At 37.3% G+C, this 15,395-nt stretch overlaps 3 protein-coding genes across 6 annotated transcripts in view; 1 reads left to right on the top strand and 2 right to left on the bottom strand.

The window, feature by feature from the left end:
• Positions 1-1,214: 1,214 nt before the first annotated feature.
• LOC139950671 (uncharacterized) lies at positions 1,215-8,592 on the bottom strand. 2 transcript variants are annotated; one of them, XM_071949458.1, is made up of 7 exons: positions 8,441-8,592; positions 8,152-8,291; positions 5,773-5,887; positions 5,088-5,175; positions 4,468-4,563; positions 4,021-4,101; positions 1,215-3,151 (listed from the first exon to the last, which is right to left on the bottom strand). In XM_071949458.1, the coding sequence occupies exons 1-7, from the start codon at positions 8,528-8,530 to the stop codon at positions 3,138-3,140; spliced, it is 624 nt and encodes a 207-aa protein (XP_071805559.1). In that variant the 5' UTR covers positions 8,531-8,592; the 3' UTR covers positions 1,215-3,137. The 2 variants fall into 2 exon arrangements, with proteins under 2 accessions (XP_071805559.1, XP_071805560.1); XM_071949459.1 differs by lacking the exon at positions 4,468-4,563.
• A 1,601-nt stretch (positions 8,593-10,193) lies between these two features.
• On the bottom strand, positions 10,194-14,620 carry LOC139950404 (uncharacterized protein C1orf50 homolog). Its single transcript, XM_071949053.1, has 4 exons — positions 14,417-14,620; positions 13,494-13,609; positions 12,607-12,825; positions 10,194-11,532 (listed from the first exon to the last, which is right to left on the bottom strand). The coding sequence occupies exons 1-4, from the start codon at positions 14,442-14,444 to the stop codon at positions 11,323-11,325; spliced, it is 573 nt and encodes a 190-aa protein (XP_071805154.1). The 5' UTR covers positions 14,445-14,620; the 3' UTR covers positions 10,194-11,322.
• The window catches only part of LOC139950403 (calmodulin-binding transcription activator 1-like), a 67,126-nt gene continuing 63,233 nt past the window's right edge, over positions 11,503-15,395 (top strand). For 2 of the 3 annotated variants that reach the window (XM_071949052.1, XM_071949050.1), the window contains exon 1: positions 15,139-15,201. In XM_071949052.1, coding sequence (XP_071805153.1) covers positions 15,180-15,201 — 22 coding nt within the window. In that variant the 5' untranslated portion in view covers positions 15,139-15,179. Of the gene's footprint in view, positions 11,607-15,138; positions 15,202-15,395 lie in introns of those variants that run through there. The other variant, XM_071949051.1, reaches the window with a different exon arrangement.

Raw genomic sequence — 15,395 nt, 5'->3', positions numbered from 1 at the left:
CTATAGGAGTTGTGCACCCTTACCTGGTAGGTCTGCTGCCCTCTAGTAGCTTTCAAAAAGTCTCCCATTGGGCTGAATTTCCTTGTCTCGTCAACTCCTTGGCTTCAAAACGGTTCTTTAGCGCCTTCACTGCATCGTCATCAGTAGCAGTGTTAGAGTTAAGATCTTCAAATTTTTGATTGAAGTAAGATTTAAACTTGCTGAACAGTTCTTCAGTATTAATAGAGGGCTCGCTCGGTTTAGACGTCATTTCGTAAAAAGCTAACCAAGTATTTTAAGGTGTGGTGTATAACTCAACGATGTAGTGTCGGCCTGAATGGCGTGCTCATGGCCAGCGGGCCGATTATATACGGCCATGCATCAGTGCTTCTAATTTGAATAAGCGCCCATCAAGGGTGGCGTAACACATTACGCCCAACTGCATAAAACCTAATGTCCCCACTCCTTTAAGTGGTTTGAATCAAGTACAACAACCCTCTTTCCATGTTGATAAACAGAATACTGTCAGTCGAAAGCCTCAAGCAATGGAACATATATTGAAGAATATATTTTAGGGATGTCCCCACTCCTTTAAGTGGTTTGAATCAAGTACAACATATATGAAGAATATATTTTAGGGATGTCCCCACTCCTTTAAGTGGTTTGAATCAAGTACAACATATATGAAGAATATATTTTAGGGATGTCCCCACTCCTTTAAGTGGTTTGAATCAAGTACAACATATATGAAGAATATATTTTAGGGATGTCCCCACTCCTTTAAGTGGTTTGAATCAAGTACAACATATATGAAGAATATATTTTAGGGATGTCCCCACTCCTTTAAGTGGTTTGAATCAAGTACAACATATATGAAGAATATATTTTAGGGATGTCCCCACTCCTTTATGTGGTTTGAATCAAGAACAACAACCCTCTTTCCATGTTGATAAACAGAATACTGTCAGTCGAAAGCCTCAAGCAATGGAACATCAACAGCAATACTGGCAAACAATGTTCATAATAAGCATTGGTGTCCGCTTATTTATTAATCTTAATATTAATTAGGGAATAACAGTGCGAGTACCCGGTCTTCACTGCGTGGTAATGACCGAGTTGGTGGCTGGCGCTGTTAACGGACCGAGCCGGAGGTGAGGTCCGTTAACAGCGCCAGCCACCAACCAAGGTCATTACCACGCAGTGAAGACCGGTTACGAACACTGTTATTCCCATTAATAAATCCCTATTTTAGCGAATTCAACGGCTAAAATTGTCAAAATTTTGTGACTTTTCTCTCGGCGGTACTTCCAGACATGTTCAGGGGCCATATTTGAGCTTTTGATGGTTCCCATCTCTTTAGTGCGTTAATCACATTACTGATCTTTGAGACCAGTGACTCTTTTAAATAATGATCTGTTCAGCGCCTTCACTGGGGTCAAAGGAGGCAAATGATTGGACGATAGCTGTTCCTTGTGTATTAAAACGCGCGCATGAGCTTGGCGTCAGTTTATACGCGCGCACATGATACAGGCGCGCACTCAAAATTGATACATTTTCAGCGCGCGTACGCGTAAGTGCGCGAAGTTGCAATGAAACTTACAGGGATATAAATAAGCGTGCGATAGTGCAACGCGCAAGGTTTACACAATGTATTGCTGATTTAGTGACCACTTTTTCGCTATTTTCCAAAGCCGGTCTTTATACCACCGTTAACACTCTCACACGTGACCGGGTTTTGACCAATCAGAGACTTGAAACCGTCCAAGGTATTTATTAATATTATATAATAGTCAATTAAACCCAAGACTTAACAAACATTATATTATTAAACTTAATGTTATATAAAATAAAAAGACCTTTTACATCCAAAATCAGCCCAAATAATTTGATAGTGTACTGATACATAAACTTCAAATATTGCATATACTGTTTATCAACTATATTAACGTCATGATTATAGATGTGTATCTTTGAAAAAATAGTGACTGTTTCATTTTCTTAATGACAAGTAATAGTATATTATATAGATTTTATTTACAAAATATATTAGAGATGAACCGTTCGTGGAAGGGTCAGAAAATTATTTTCATCTTTCGTCCACCATTATTTGTAAACACCGATGCCCAAATGTGTATTTTACACCTTAAGATTGAAGATTGGGCGTTGTCATTTTCGCTGCCCCAAAAACTCAGGGTTTAGGTAGCATCTGAAAGCACACAACTCCGTGCGACAATGGTTTTTTTTTCCTGCGACGACCAATTGAATTCAAATGTTCACAGGTTTGTTATTTTGTGCGTATATGTTGAGATACACCAAGTGAGAAGACTGGACAATTACTAAAGGTTTATATTGTCATAAAAAGAAACTGGTCTTGTAGAATCTGATTCTTTTGTGTTTCAAAAAGGCTCATTGAAATCTGACTCAAAGGGTTACCAAAAAGTGGTGTCTTGATAGACTGCATCGTGTCAATTTATACTTCCCAATATTTGAACCATGGTTTTAGAAATTAATTAGCATGCGATGACTCTCACATAGCTTACACAGCTATGTGAAATTGGGCCCAATATTACAGAACTACTAAAACTATAAGGGAGTTTATAGTGTCCCAGTGGGGGAACCATAGTCGAACGAACATGAAGTTTACCTGACTTTGTCAGTGTTACATAATCACATGGACGGAATTTCATTTGGAGGAATGTATAGAATATGATTACAGATAAATAGGAAAACTGTATGTTTTTTGTAAGTTAAACACTTTCATTTCTAAAGTAAACTTTAGTCACAAGGCTTCTTCGGTTTAAAGAGGCAATACGAAGAGCTGTACAACTGAAACAGAAACAACGGAGCAAGAAATATAGGCATATGGTCCAATAAAAAATAGTAGTCCAAGAAAATAGATAAGCACACACAAAGATGACAACAAACACTAGCGGGGATAATTGTTATCATGGGGTAGAAACATACACATTCCAGTTTACAATCAAGGAATTTTCACTTTTCAAGTAAAATAATTCAAATCATAGACAAGCAGGAAATGCATCCAGACGACCATGCAATCAAACGAATCGGAGATCTTTTCCTTCACCGTCTGATAAATTGTGAGATGGGGATGGTTCCTCTAGAAGATCACAATGGGGTGAAGCAGAATCTCAGGGGTTCTATGAAGAGGTACCTGTTAATAAAATAACGCAAAGAGTTTGGCATCACAGACAAAATGAAAAATGAGGACGTGTCCGAAACGGCGACTTCATATAGGCTACGACTACCAGCAGCTATGGTTCGATCGCGTCTACGTTGAAGAATAGGCAGACGCCCGCGATCTAGCCATAGCTGTAACCAAAGTTGCCGTTTATTTAATTTAATTTTGAGACCTCGGAACTAGATTTTGAGGTCCCGAAGTCAAGCATGTGAAAGCACACAGCTTCGTGTGACAAGGGTGTTTTTTCTTCCATTATTATCTCGCAATTTCGATGACCAAATTGATGTTCAAATTTTCATAGAATTATTTTTTTTATGCATATGTTGACAGATACACCAAGTGAGAATACTGGTCTTTGACAATTACCTAAGGTGTCCAGTGTTATTTAAGCACTATCTGTCGAATTGAATTTAATTGAATCGAACACAGCACCACACATAATAACTTGCGCTGTGATGTTTCAATAATTACCAATAACATAACATTTGCCTAGTGATGTTGGCATCAGCTGTGCCGATTTAATCTACGTAGAACGGTTCCTTGCCCCTGTTGTAGAGGATCTCGTAATGTTCAAGAACAAAAATTGACGCATTCTGTTTAGAATTACTTTTGCATTAAAAAACATGAAAATAATAATACTATTTGCCTAATACGAAACATTTATTCCATAATAGGTGTTACTGTTTTTGTTGATGTTGTTGCGGCATGCTTATTTTGTGGGGCAGCTGTGGTTTATGTTTTGATGCAATTTCTTATTTAACCACTAATTGGCTTCAGAACTTAACCGAATGGTTTAAACATATTTTGTCATTAAGAAGAAAGAATTCGCATAAATAGCTTACGTTTTCTTTTCCGGTAAAGGACAATGGCAACGCCAGTCATTACGACGAGAAAGCATGCGAGGACTGCAACCAATACAGGATCTGCACGTATTCAAACAAACTCAGCATAAATTTTTACAAAGCGTACAGACCTTGTTTGAGAATCTGAGATATTGCCTAACTCATAATAGGTCACTTCAAGTTGAAGGCTACAATAAGTTATAACTGATTTGGGCTGTCAACCCAAATCGACTGCCACCAGGGGCACGTTGCCGCCTACTCATGGGGCTGAAACAGGGATACCACACGTCTGTATGGATGTAGGCATGCCTTTCAAACCTTGTTGAAGTGAGAAGACAACATGCCTCATTTTACAGGCTTTGAGTATTTGAGGACTTTGTTTATTTAGAAATTTCAAAACCAACATTCAGGAACAATAATGATAATAGGCCTACAGTATTACACCACCTGATATGCAAGAGCACTCGTTGCAAGTTGTTCTTGTTATACTGTCATCCGTAGGTATAACCTCATCAGTGGTGTACGTTAAAACAGTAGGAGTACCTAAAACGTGAAGGCGAAAACGTTGAAATAATGTGAGATTGTTTAAATCTAGTTTGAAAGGCATGTTGAGGTTAACATGTTATAACTATTCTCTTCCAAACAAGAAAACTATTCTCTTCCAAACAAGAAAACTATTCTCTTCCAAACAAGAAAACTATTCTCTTCCAAACAAGAAAACTATTCTCTTCCAAACAAGAAAACTATTCTCTTCCAAACAAGAAAACTATTCTCTTCCAAACAAGAAAACTATTCTCTTCCAAACAAGAAAACTATTCTCTTCCAAACAAGAAAACTATTCTCTTCCAAACAAGAAAACTATTCTCTTCCAAACAAGAAAACTATTCTCTTCCAAACAAGAAAACTATGAAGGTGGATCATTATGCAATTGAAAATAATTTTCAATAAGGAAACATGCATGGTCAATAGGTTAATATCGATCCATCTATTTGTTTATGGTCAATAGGCTAATATATTTTTTAATTCTTTTTAGTTTTTTTATTGTATTTTATCCAAATAAATGTTACCTGTTTTTCCATCGGTGCCACTCGGAGCTGTCGAAGTTTCAAATGTGACACCACACTCCGATTTGTTGTCCACCACACAAACAATGCTCTGTACACACCATAAGTAAAAACACATTAACTAGAATCATTATTTGATTATAAATACAGAGCTCTGGAAGTACCATCTTACTTGTTTGAATCTTGTGACAGTTCTTGTTTCGGGATGATGAAATCACGGCATCTTCTCAGATTATGTTTTTGACATCTTTAAACCGAGATGTCAACTTCTGCGCAAACTTTTTTAATGGAGGCCGACATTTTGCAGGTAGGTTGTCGACCTCCTGTTGAATTGACCCTTAAACCTGAAAGTCGTGGTCCATAACGATTGGTGCTTTTGTGGCAGCAGGCCAGAGATTCTGCCCCCCCCCCCCCCCACACACCCCTGGCCAAAATGTTGACAAACTTATTCTGATAGCGCCCTCTTTTGAATAGCCCTCCTTCAGCCCATGTTAATTTTCTACTTAAGGGGTGTGTGGTGACATAACCTCCAGCGGATACACCGGGGAATTATAGGTTCAGAGGTTCGCAATCCTTGTAATGTCAGGCTCTTATAACAGGTCAGATGGCACTCCCGGAGCTCCGTAGAATTTGAAGTGTGCATCAAGGGGAAACAAACACATTTTCTCAATTAGTTTGAATATTTTACCTCCGTTTCGTTTCCGTTCAGCTCGTCTTCCTGAACACATGGAAAGCAAAAAGGGCAGAAGTTACTTTTACCAATGTGCGTTCCATCAGGACACTTGGTACAACCTTTCGGCTTCCTAAAGAAACAATAAGTGATCATTATAATTTTTATATTTATATTTATATTTATATAATGAATAGGGTAGATGGCCTTAGCTTTCGATCCAAGCCGGACCTTCTTCAGAGGCATAAAACAAGTACAAACAAATACATATCCATTTATAGAAAAAGAGAGGGGGGAAGGGATTAAGGAAAGGATCCAGAAAGAAGCGGGAAAATAACAGCCAATCAAAGTTTCTATTTCAGAGACAATATTGGTGGCTATCAACCAATAGGAGTGAAGTGGCGAGGACAAAGGATGTTTAGAATGAAAGGATGGGTTACTGGTGGACCATAAAAGTGGTAAATGTATTGTTCGACAACAATGCAGGGAGACATGAAAGGGTAGGATTAGAGAGCAAGTTGCATCATGATGCAACTAACAATGGTCAATTAATAAGAATAGCAAGATCAAAGGTATGATGATTTTAAAAATAGGTATGAGGGACCTGTGGAAAAAAGGGGGGGGGGGGTTACTTACATCAGATAGTTACAGTGATGAATTTATAAAAACAACTTTAAACAAGATTAATTTATACTTTATGTACAGAATATATACAACATATAAGTTCTTAGGCCGAAGTGAAGTGGAGGGTAATGAGAAGTTATTTAACACCAGTGTTTATGTTTAGTCCAAAGGGTTTGACTGTCTTGAGTTGGTGAATCCAGTGTGATTCTCTACTCTTGCGGTGTGTGTCATCACCATTGCAAGCTTCAATCACCAGAAGTTCAACATCACTAACACTATGATTGGGGCTGTTAAAGTGGATAGAGACTGGGTACGGTTTCTTAGTCTTTATGGAAGAGACATGATTCGCAAAGCGAATACTAAGTATACTAAGTATATTTATATTTATATTATATTTGTTATTATTTATTTGTTTATAAAAACATTACAAAGGAATTAACAGTGTGACAACCGATATGGTTGAATTGCACTAGAACATGTACAGTATAAAAATTTCTTTAAAAAGAGCTTAATGTTAAACAGTTAAAACACGCAATAGATAATTAGCACTTAACCAAAAAGAATGAGACTTAACAAAAGACGTAATCAATGGGACAAATTGTGGATAAAAAGCCAGCATTAAAATCCATACATATTTTAACTTAAAATAATAAAATAAAAGAGAAGAGAAGCGAACTAACGAATATAAGCGATTTAAAGCGAATACAGCACACAGACTGCGGTTTCAGACGACGAAAACTTCCAGAACTTTTTGTTTTAAAGGCACTGTCGAAGACCAGTCTTTTTACTTGGTGTTTCTAAACATTATATTATGCATATGACAAACCTGTGAATATTTGAACTCAATTGGTCGTCGAAGTTGCGAGAGTATAATAGAAGTTGCGAGAGAATAATGGAAGAAGAAAAAACCCTTGTGTGCTTTCAGATGCCCTGAATTCATTATTTTAGTGAGAAATTAATTCTTTCTCAAAAGCTATCGTTACTTCAGAGGGAGCCGTTTCTCACAATATTTTACACTATCAACATCTCTCTATTGTATATCTAGTGTATGGGTAAAAAACAAGAACAAAAACCAATTCATATTCTCTATTGCTCGTTACCAAGTAAGTTTTTACGCTAACAATTATTTCGAGTAATATTACCAATAGCGTACACTGCCTATAAGTCAGTCCAAATGGCGACTATAATAAACTCGTATAAACTCAATTTTACAAGCGGATTTTAAGCTTTAGATTAATAACAAATCGTGATGGCATTTTTAAGGCAAAGTGGGTTAGTTTGGTGTCCAAACCAAAAAAGAGACTGGATGAGGTATTAGAGTTTAATCATTTAGTAATGAGTTATTGGCCATTAAAGCCATTGGACACTTTCAGAACAGAAAAAAATGCACAGATTAATTACAAATAACTTACAGCGTTTACAGAAGGTAATGGTGAAAGACTTCTCTTGAAATATTATTCCATGAAATGCTTTACTTTTTTGAGAAAACATTAAAACAAATATCAACTCTCGATATCGAGAATTACGGATTTATTTTAAACACATGTCATGACACGGCAAAACGTGCGGAAACAAGGGTTGGTTTCCCCGTTATTTTCTCCCGACTCCGATGACCGAATGAGCCTAAATTTTCGCAGGTTCGTTATTTTATATATAAGTTATGGTACACGAAGTGGGCCTTTGGACAATACTGTTTACCGAAAGTGTCAAATGGCTTTAAAGAAGGGTGTAAATTTGGAAATGATGCAAGAATTATTTGCTACGCCCACTTACCTTTTATTGGGATCAATTCCGTAATCGAAGAACTGGTAATCTAGACAAAAATCGAACTCGTTTGTGTCCCTGTCCGGCCCGTCGTAAAAGAGAAACTGTGATTTAGCTTCTCTGCTACTTCGTATGCAGTAAAATGTTTCCTGCAAGAACAGTTAACCCACAACGTTAAAACTTGACATCACAGTACTTAGCTTAATGATGTTAGACTTATACTTCCTGTTTTAAATCCGTTAAAATTGAAGATCGATCAGGCCTAAACTAAAAATTATATGAAACCATAAATACTTACAATGTCCTCGTTGTTTTTACATCGGGTGAGTCCATGGACCTTTGTTTTAATAGCCAGAATGGCAGATAATAGTATAGTAACCTTATTCATGTTGACAAAAAGAGGATGGGCATTGATAATGGCGGCTTCCGTATACCAACATACATGTACGACCAGACACATACAGGTGTGTTCGATGGGCCCATTGTGTGCCCATCAATGAAGTTCAAATGTCATGTATTTTAGGTAGATTGCACCATCATAGGACCTATTGCATCACGAAACATTTTTACCGATTTACCGAAGGGGGATAACCGTCGGTTGAGTTTTTAATACAGAGTGGTTACTATACCAGCCTGAAGTTGCATTGAGAATTAACTCTGAAAAGTGATTGGGTTTGTTTAACCATAGAGATTCTAGGTTATACTTCCATATTTTAACACTGTAAAACACGATATAAAGTCTTCTAAAACAACTTTTGAATTTGTCGGATTTCAAAACATTATTTAAACGGGTTCTTTCTCAAAATGGTGTTTCCTATGTTCCTTGGTGCATACACGCGGACCCTGGTCGTACATTTCGAGAACATGTCCGATGCGCTGGAATACCAACGTTAAATTCTCAAGAAAAAAATGCTCTTCAAAGAATAATAATCGATGAAGTACGTGTGTATGAAATAAAACCGATTGCTCCCTTGAAGGTGGGGATCTGAGTTATGGTACTATTAAAAAAAAAAAACAATTGACAGACCAACTGCTGAAACGAACAATATAGCAACCAAAGTAAACCGAGGTTTCGATTGAGCTCACGCCCGTGGATTTTGCGTTGTGCACGGCGCCGTCGTCGAAGTTGCGAGATAATAATGGAAGAAAAAACACCGTTGTCATCACACGGTGAAGTCGGGGCTGTGCACGGAGACCGCGACTCGATGCTCTATCTGACAGCTACATTTATTTGATAATATCAAATAATTTGAGGTTGAAAATAAAGAGATATTCAGCTTCTTCGTGAGATTTTGCACAAACACATGACATCGTGTGAACATGATAGTAGAATTTCTGGTGGAACTGTGTTTAGCCTCCACTGCATTGCAGAATTTTCTTTAGTGATTTTGAGAAAGAAAAGCCTTAAAGTCACCTGGAAATAAAAGAATTCTCGGGTAGGGCCTACTTTTAAATTTGTTAATAAAATGGAAAATAATGTTTATTCATATTCTACTCATCAAAACACATCTTTAGTGACAAAGGCTTTATTTTGACAAAATACCACTTTCACTGGACTTTAAACAGCCGTCCCAATGTTCTGCAAGTTTTTGTTACGGGTAGTATGTAGACACACAGTTGTGCATATAGCAGCCAAGATAACATTTACTTTTTTTGAAAGTATGTTGAGATGATACATGAGTTTTGAACTTCCATTCCAGTCCCAAAGATTGTTGTTACTTTTGTTAACTATCGTTGGTTTCTTCATTGATGTTGTTCATTGTTCTATTAAACACCATACCAAATAAAATACTGAAGGAAACCTTCACCAAGTATTTGTCTGTCGGAGAAAAGCCAAGTTTCTCGGTTACAAACGTGCGTCTGCTGTTGCGAGCAGACGACGCGTTACCAACAGAAATAGTACCCAACATGACCGACGGCGCGCACAACGAACTTTTTGCGGGGTCACGCAACCTCTCTACTTTGTTATACCAAGCAGCTATTGATATTTGGACCATGATCTATTTGTGGAGATCCCACAACAAAATTAACATCATAAAAGTCTTTCACCGATGAGCTTTGACTCAATGTATTTTTAATGTCAGAGAATGAAACTCAAATTACATGTAAGAGTAGGCAATTGTTAATTAGTGTCCCAATGTTATATAAACCAAGTCAGTGTACATTTGACAAAATGGAAATTGCAGGAATAATCAACATAGTTTATTTACAATTCACAGAATTCAAAATATTTTTTTTTTTTTTACAGATTTAAAACCGAATCAAATAAGTTTTTAAAAAGTTACATACTAGTTATAAATAGCTATGTAATTTTCATCAGTATGTCAACTTATTCTTAGCATGGTAGAGATAGTAGGCGTCCAGGGAAATAATTTTGTCTGAAATGCTACCAATTCCTTCCATCTCAACATAAACTGATTTTCATTCTTATAACATGTAATACAGATTGTTCAGATTTATTTTGCTACACATTAAAAGGCATCTCTTTCCGATTTTAGTTACAATTTTGTTTTAATACAGGTGGCATGATGGGTACAGTGACATTATTTGGGTACTTAAATCAGAGTGGGTTAAAATTTGTGGCTAAAATGTAAAATTATTCTGAAACAAAGGAATAAGGTATGAATTACTTCTCAAATTACACAGTGTTAAAAAATGCAATTAAACAACAAATTGAAAGAAAAAACATTCAACTTATTGAATGAATTTTCAACAAAACCATTCAGTAAGCAGTTCTTATGGAGTGTAATAATTGACAGTTCCAGGTCTGGTCAGCCAAACGTCATAGTACCATGCCAAATATCATAATAATAAAAACCATTTTGACTTCATCAGATTCCAAATGCTAATATATTTTTAAATCACTTTATTACCAACATTTCAAGTTAATTTTTAAATAATGTTTCACTGCCGGATCATCTATAAAACAAACAGGACCTCAATTTAATTTTCAGGCACCATACTTCATGGTGGCTGCGGCAATGGAAACAATTGCCTCCTTGCCCCTGGCCATCGCCTTGGTGCCGCTAGAAATGTTTCAGCAGAAATTTAAGTTTGCCGCCTACAGGTGATATGAATGAAGTATCACGCCTATAAAAATGTCCATAAAACAATTTGACATTATATTAAATACCCAAGGTGGACAAAAAGCCAGCCAAAAAAATACTATCGTCCACATTTTCATTTTGTTTCATTGTTTCCTTCGATAAATAGCAGTCCATTGAAGTTTGGATCCGGGTTTTGCGTCAAACAAGCCTGAGACGTTAAGACTTTATCAATAATTGCAATTTCTTGTCCTCGTCTCTCCATATCTTTCTCAGGAGTCCATGACATGTCATACTCAAGACGATAGCATCCAAGATACTCATGAGGACAACTCTTACCCCAATCCTGAAGGATAAGATGAACAAAATCATTTCAGGTTAATCTGGAATTTGGAAGGCAACACATGTACAGTGAATCAGGTAGGAACTACCGGTATTTAAGGCACTGGACACCTTTGGTAATTGTCAAAGACCAGTATTATCACATGGTGTATCTCAACATACGCTATAACAAACATGTGAAAATTTTAACTCAATTGGTCGTCAAAATTGCGAGACAAAAATGGAAGAAAAAATACCCTTGTCACACTAAGTTGTGTGCTTTCAAATGCTTGATTTGGAGACCTCAAAATCAAATTCTGAGGTCTTGACATTAAATTCAAATATTTCAGTGGAAAATTTCTTCTTTCTCGAAAACTATGTTACATTTAGTACTTCAGAGGGAGCCAATTCTCACAATGTTTTATACAATCAACAGCTTTTCATTGCTTGAAGGCTTGTTACCAAGTAAGTTTTTGTGCTAACAATTATTTTGAGTAATTACCAGTAGTATCAAGTGCCTTGAATCTAGAATTTGGAAGTGTAATCAACATTTGTCCAGTGAGTCAGGTTGGAACTGTTAAAACAGTCAGTATTGATTCAGTATTCCCCCTGGGCCCAATTTCAGAACAGCTTACCGCTAAATTTAGCGTTTTTGATCAACATTCTCCGCCTACCGTGCAAGCGCTGAACTCTTGTGGTACATGTAGTTGTTTAAGCGAGGATTGCCTAGTATTGTGGAGTACCCACTTGCATATATGCAAAAAATTCCCCACTAACCCACGAATTACGCTTGATGCATGTAAGCGTGGATTCCCTGCTTCTGTTAGGTCTTTGTTTCTTTGCTTAACTAAGGCAAGCAGAGTCATAAAATTGGGCCCTGATGTCATCATCACAATGATCTTGTTTGTGTCATTTTATTAGACCAGGGTCCCAATGCATTTCCCATTGACTTTAAGATTTTCCAACGGAAGTGCCCTTTGCAAAATAAATTTTTATTGGCCTTGCCTTTTCAACATGTTCAAAGATGAAATTCCAGGGATTTCCAGGCCTGAAAAAATCACATTGCAATTGCAACCAAATGGCTGCCTGAGATACTAACCTGAGGAGATAGGATTGAGAAGTAGTTCTGCCCAGATTGTCTCTTGTAGAGGTAGTATATTTGCCCTGGTCGTTTCTTGATGTTACACGCTGCATGGTGTAATATGTTGTCTCGTTTAGCATCTTCTAACACTTTCCGAGCTTGCTGCTGGAGGTAGCGGATCTGCTCAGCAATCGTCAAGAGTTTGTTTCCTGCGTTGGCCCGTGTGAATTCATCAGCCTGGAATGAATGGATAACAAGTAGATCTTGTTTGAGAATTTTTATTGAAATGAGTAGAAAACCTTCCTAATTTATAGTCAATAAATAACTTTGAATATCTGCGAAAAACAACAACTCAGATGGGTCTGACACATCATACGGAAACCTACCAGCAAGCCACTCAACATTTATGCTCTGTACTCCCCATCGCATGGCCGGCACAAACAAGGTCGTCAGCGCCTACTGTTCCCCGAGTAGATAGCGGAAGATAAGTCTCCCCAAATTTTCTGCTCTCCCAGCTTGAGATTCGGAGAATAACACAAGATGGGAGAGAATGGGAAAAGCTTGTGTCTGTCTGTGTGGAGCCGACCGATGATGATGGTGATCTGCGAACTCTTGAAGCAATTTCCTTAGTAATTTTAAGTGACATTTTGTTTCACCCGAAGAAATGCTGATAATGTTTCGGGACACAAGTCCAGGACTCTGACTTACAATGTAAACGGGCGGTACGCCTTTTGTAATTACTCTCAAACTTAATGAACATCAAATCTTACTTGGGCACTGTAGAGCTGTTGTTGATGTTATAAAAACATTTCTCAAAATGACATCCTTCGTAGTAATGTAGTTTTGTAGAAAGAGGTATTTTGTTCACTAAAAAAATTATTTGAATCAACCATTGTTTTTTTTACCTTCTGTACAACCTTGGCTAACTCAACCAAGTCAGTAGGATCAGCAGCAACATTAGTTCTGTCATTGTGGACCAACTGAACACCCAAGGGTCGATCTTCCTTCTCCACTAAAGCAACTATAAAAAAAAAAAACATCAGAGAGAAGATGTTAGGGCACTGAATTTAGTAGTTGCGATAATGTAACCAAACCCTCCTCCGCCGTCGTGAGACTGAGGAGGGTAACATTATCGCAACTATGAATTTAGGAATCCATCTCCCATTCCAATCACTTCACACACACCTCTAGTTGCGATATCGTAACCCTCCATCCTCCCTACAGGCCTTTTTTAATTACCTGAAAAAAGCCATGGTCCTGGCCATGGTGGCCCTTTAAAAAAATCCAATTTGAATATAAATCAACGTAGACTTCATGATTTTCTAAAAGTGAAAGTGCCTTTGTTGTTGGGGCAGGGGGACCGGTGGGGAGGGGGGGGGGAATGGCGGAACCAGGTATGGCATGTAAGGGTATCAATGTATATTAGGGACTACAAGTTTATTATAGGAAATTTTCATGTCAGGTTTACATTTACCTTGGTTGACTTAGCAGGATCTGTAAGTTTGGACTTAATGCCAAGAACTATAAGCTTCGTTCTGCTATCGCCTCCAGGCACCACTGGTTTGAGACGATAGCGGAACGAATGTCATTCTAATTTCTTTGGGTTTGGTATACTCTTGGTTCTTATATATAGATTTCCGGCTTATGATGATGATGTGATGAAAGAGGAGGAGAGGTCGAGATTCAAGACAATAATCGGATCCCAATAATCCATCATTCATATCATAATCATAATTGATTGTTGAATGATGAGTGAATCATTCATTGAGACATTATATTATATGTATTATTGAATCGTTTGTTGAAACTTGAATTTTTAAAAACTTACCAGTTGTTACGTCTCTTGATAAATTCATGTTTCCTATCGTCTGTGACTATGGTTATTACTTAATGATGGTATAACAACAGTTGCGATTCACGTGGTGGGTGGGCACAAGATTGAAAGATAGATATTTGTATAATCACTATCACGAAAGTTGCGTAAGGATGGGACGTGTATGTGCGTACCGCACCACTTAACATTACATAATGTATTGTGATGACAGCCATAGAAATATAAACAGCGCCCCCACCTGGCAGACATGTGGTCATTCACGCCGCCTTTTTTTTCCGTTATAGATAAAACTAGCATTGTTTGAACCATGATAACACATTTTCGAGGAACAACTGTTATATAGCTGGTTTCTGAAATTGAACCAATCACCCTAATTTCGATCTAGTGATAATAATAATATATCCACATTTTAATAGAAAAGGAGTGACACCGCCCTCCCATAGGGCCCAGCCCCCCCTAAAAAAAGTGTCCCAAGGAATGTCTTAGACCACACCACACCTTCAATTATTGTCATGTCTTAGCCGATTTTACCTGCAGCTCGCAATTAAACAAACATTGTCTAGTCTCTACATGCAAATTTTATGTTACACTATATTAGCCCAGTCAATAATTTCCAAAAAAGGAGAAATAGTTTGGGCTTGAAATACTGACTAGCGCCCTCTTTTGACAGAAATATTTCAACCAGTGTTATTAAAAATGTGTTGATAGTGGTGCGCGCGCAATGCAATGTCAGTGAGCAAAATGGACATCAGAAAAGATGGAGCAAGGAACTAGTCAAGGTAAAAACATTTTTACGATATTTTAATTTTCAAAGAGAATTAAATAATTGTGCGTAGGTTGATGCTACGAATTGGAAGTACTCATACATAGATATACTTGTTGGGAAAGAAGATAATTGTGGAAGTCAGGAAAATATGTAATTGAATGATTTTGTTAGATTCATCTGCTCATCTTGTCGTCAATGTTTTTGAAG

The sequence above is a fragment of the Asterias amurensis genome, chromosome 18 (genome assembly GCF_032118995.1).
Source record: "Asterias amurensis chromosome 18, ASM3211899v1".
In the NCBI taxonomy this organism is placed as follows: Eukaryota; Metazoa; Echinodermata; class Asteroidea; order Forcipulatida; family Asteriidae; genus Asterias; species Asterias amurensis.
Note: the sequence above shows the minus strand (reverse complement) of the source record. Positions and strands in the feature narration are given on the sequence as shown.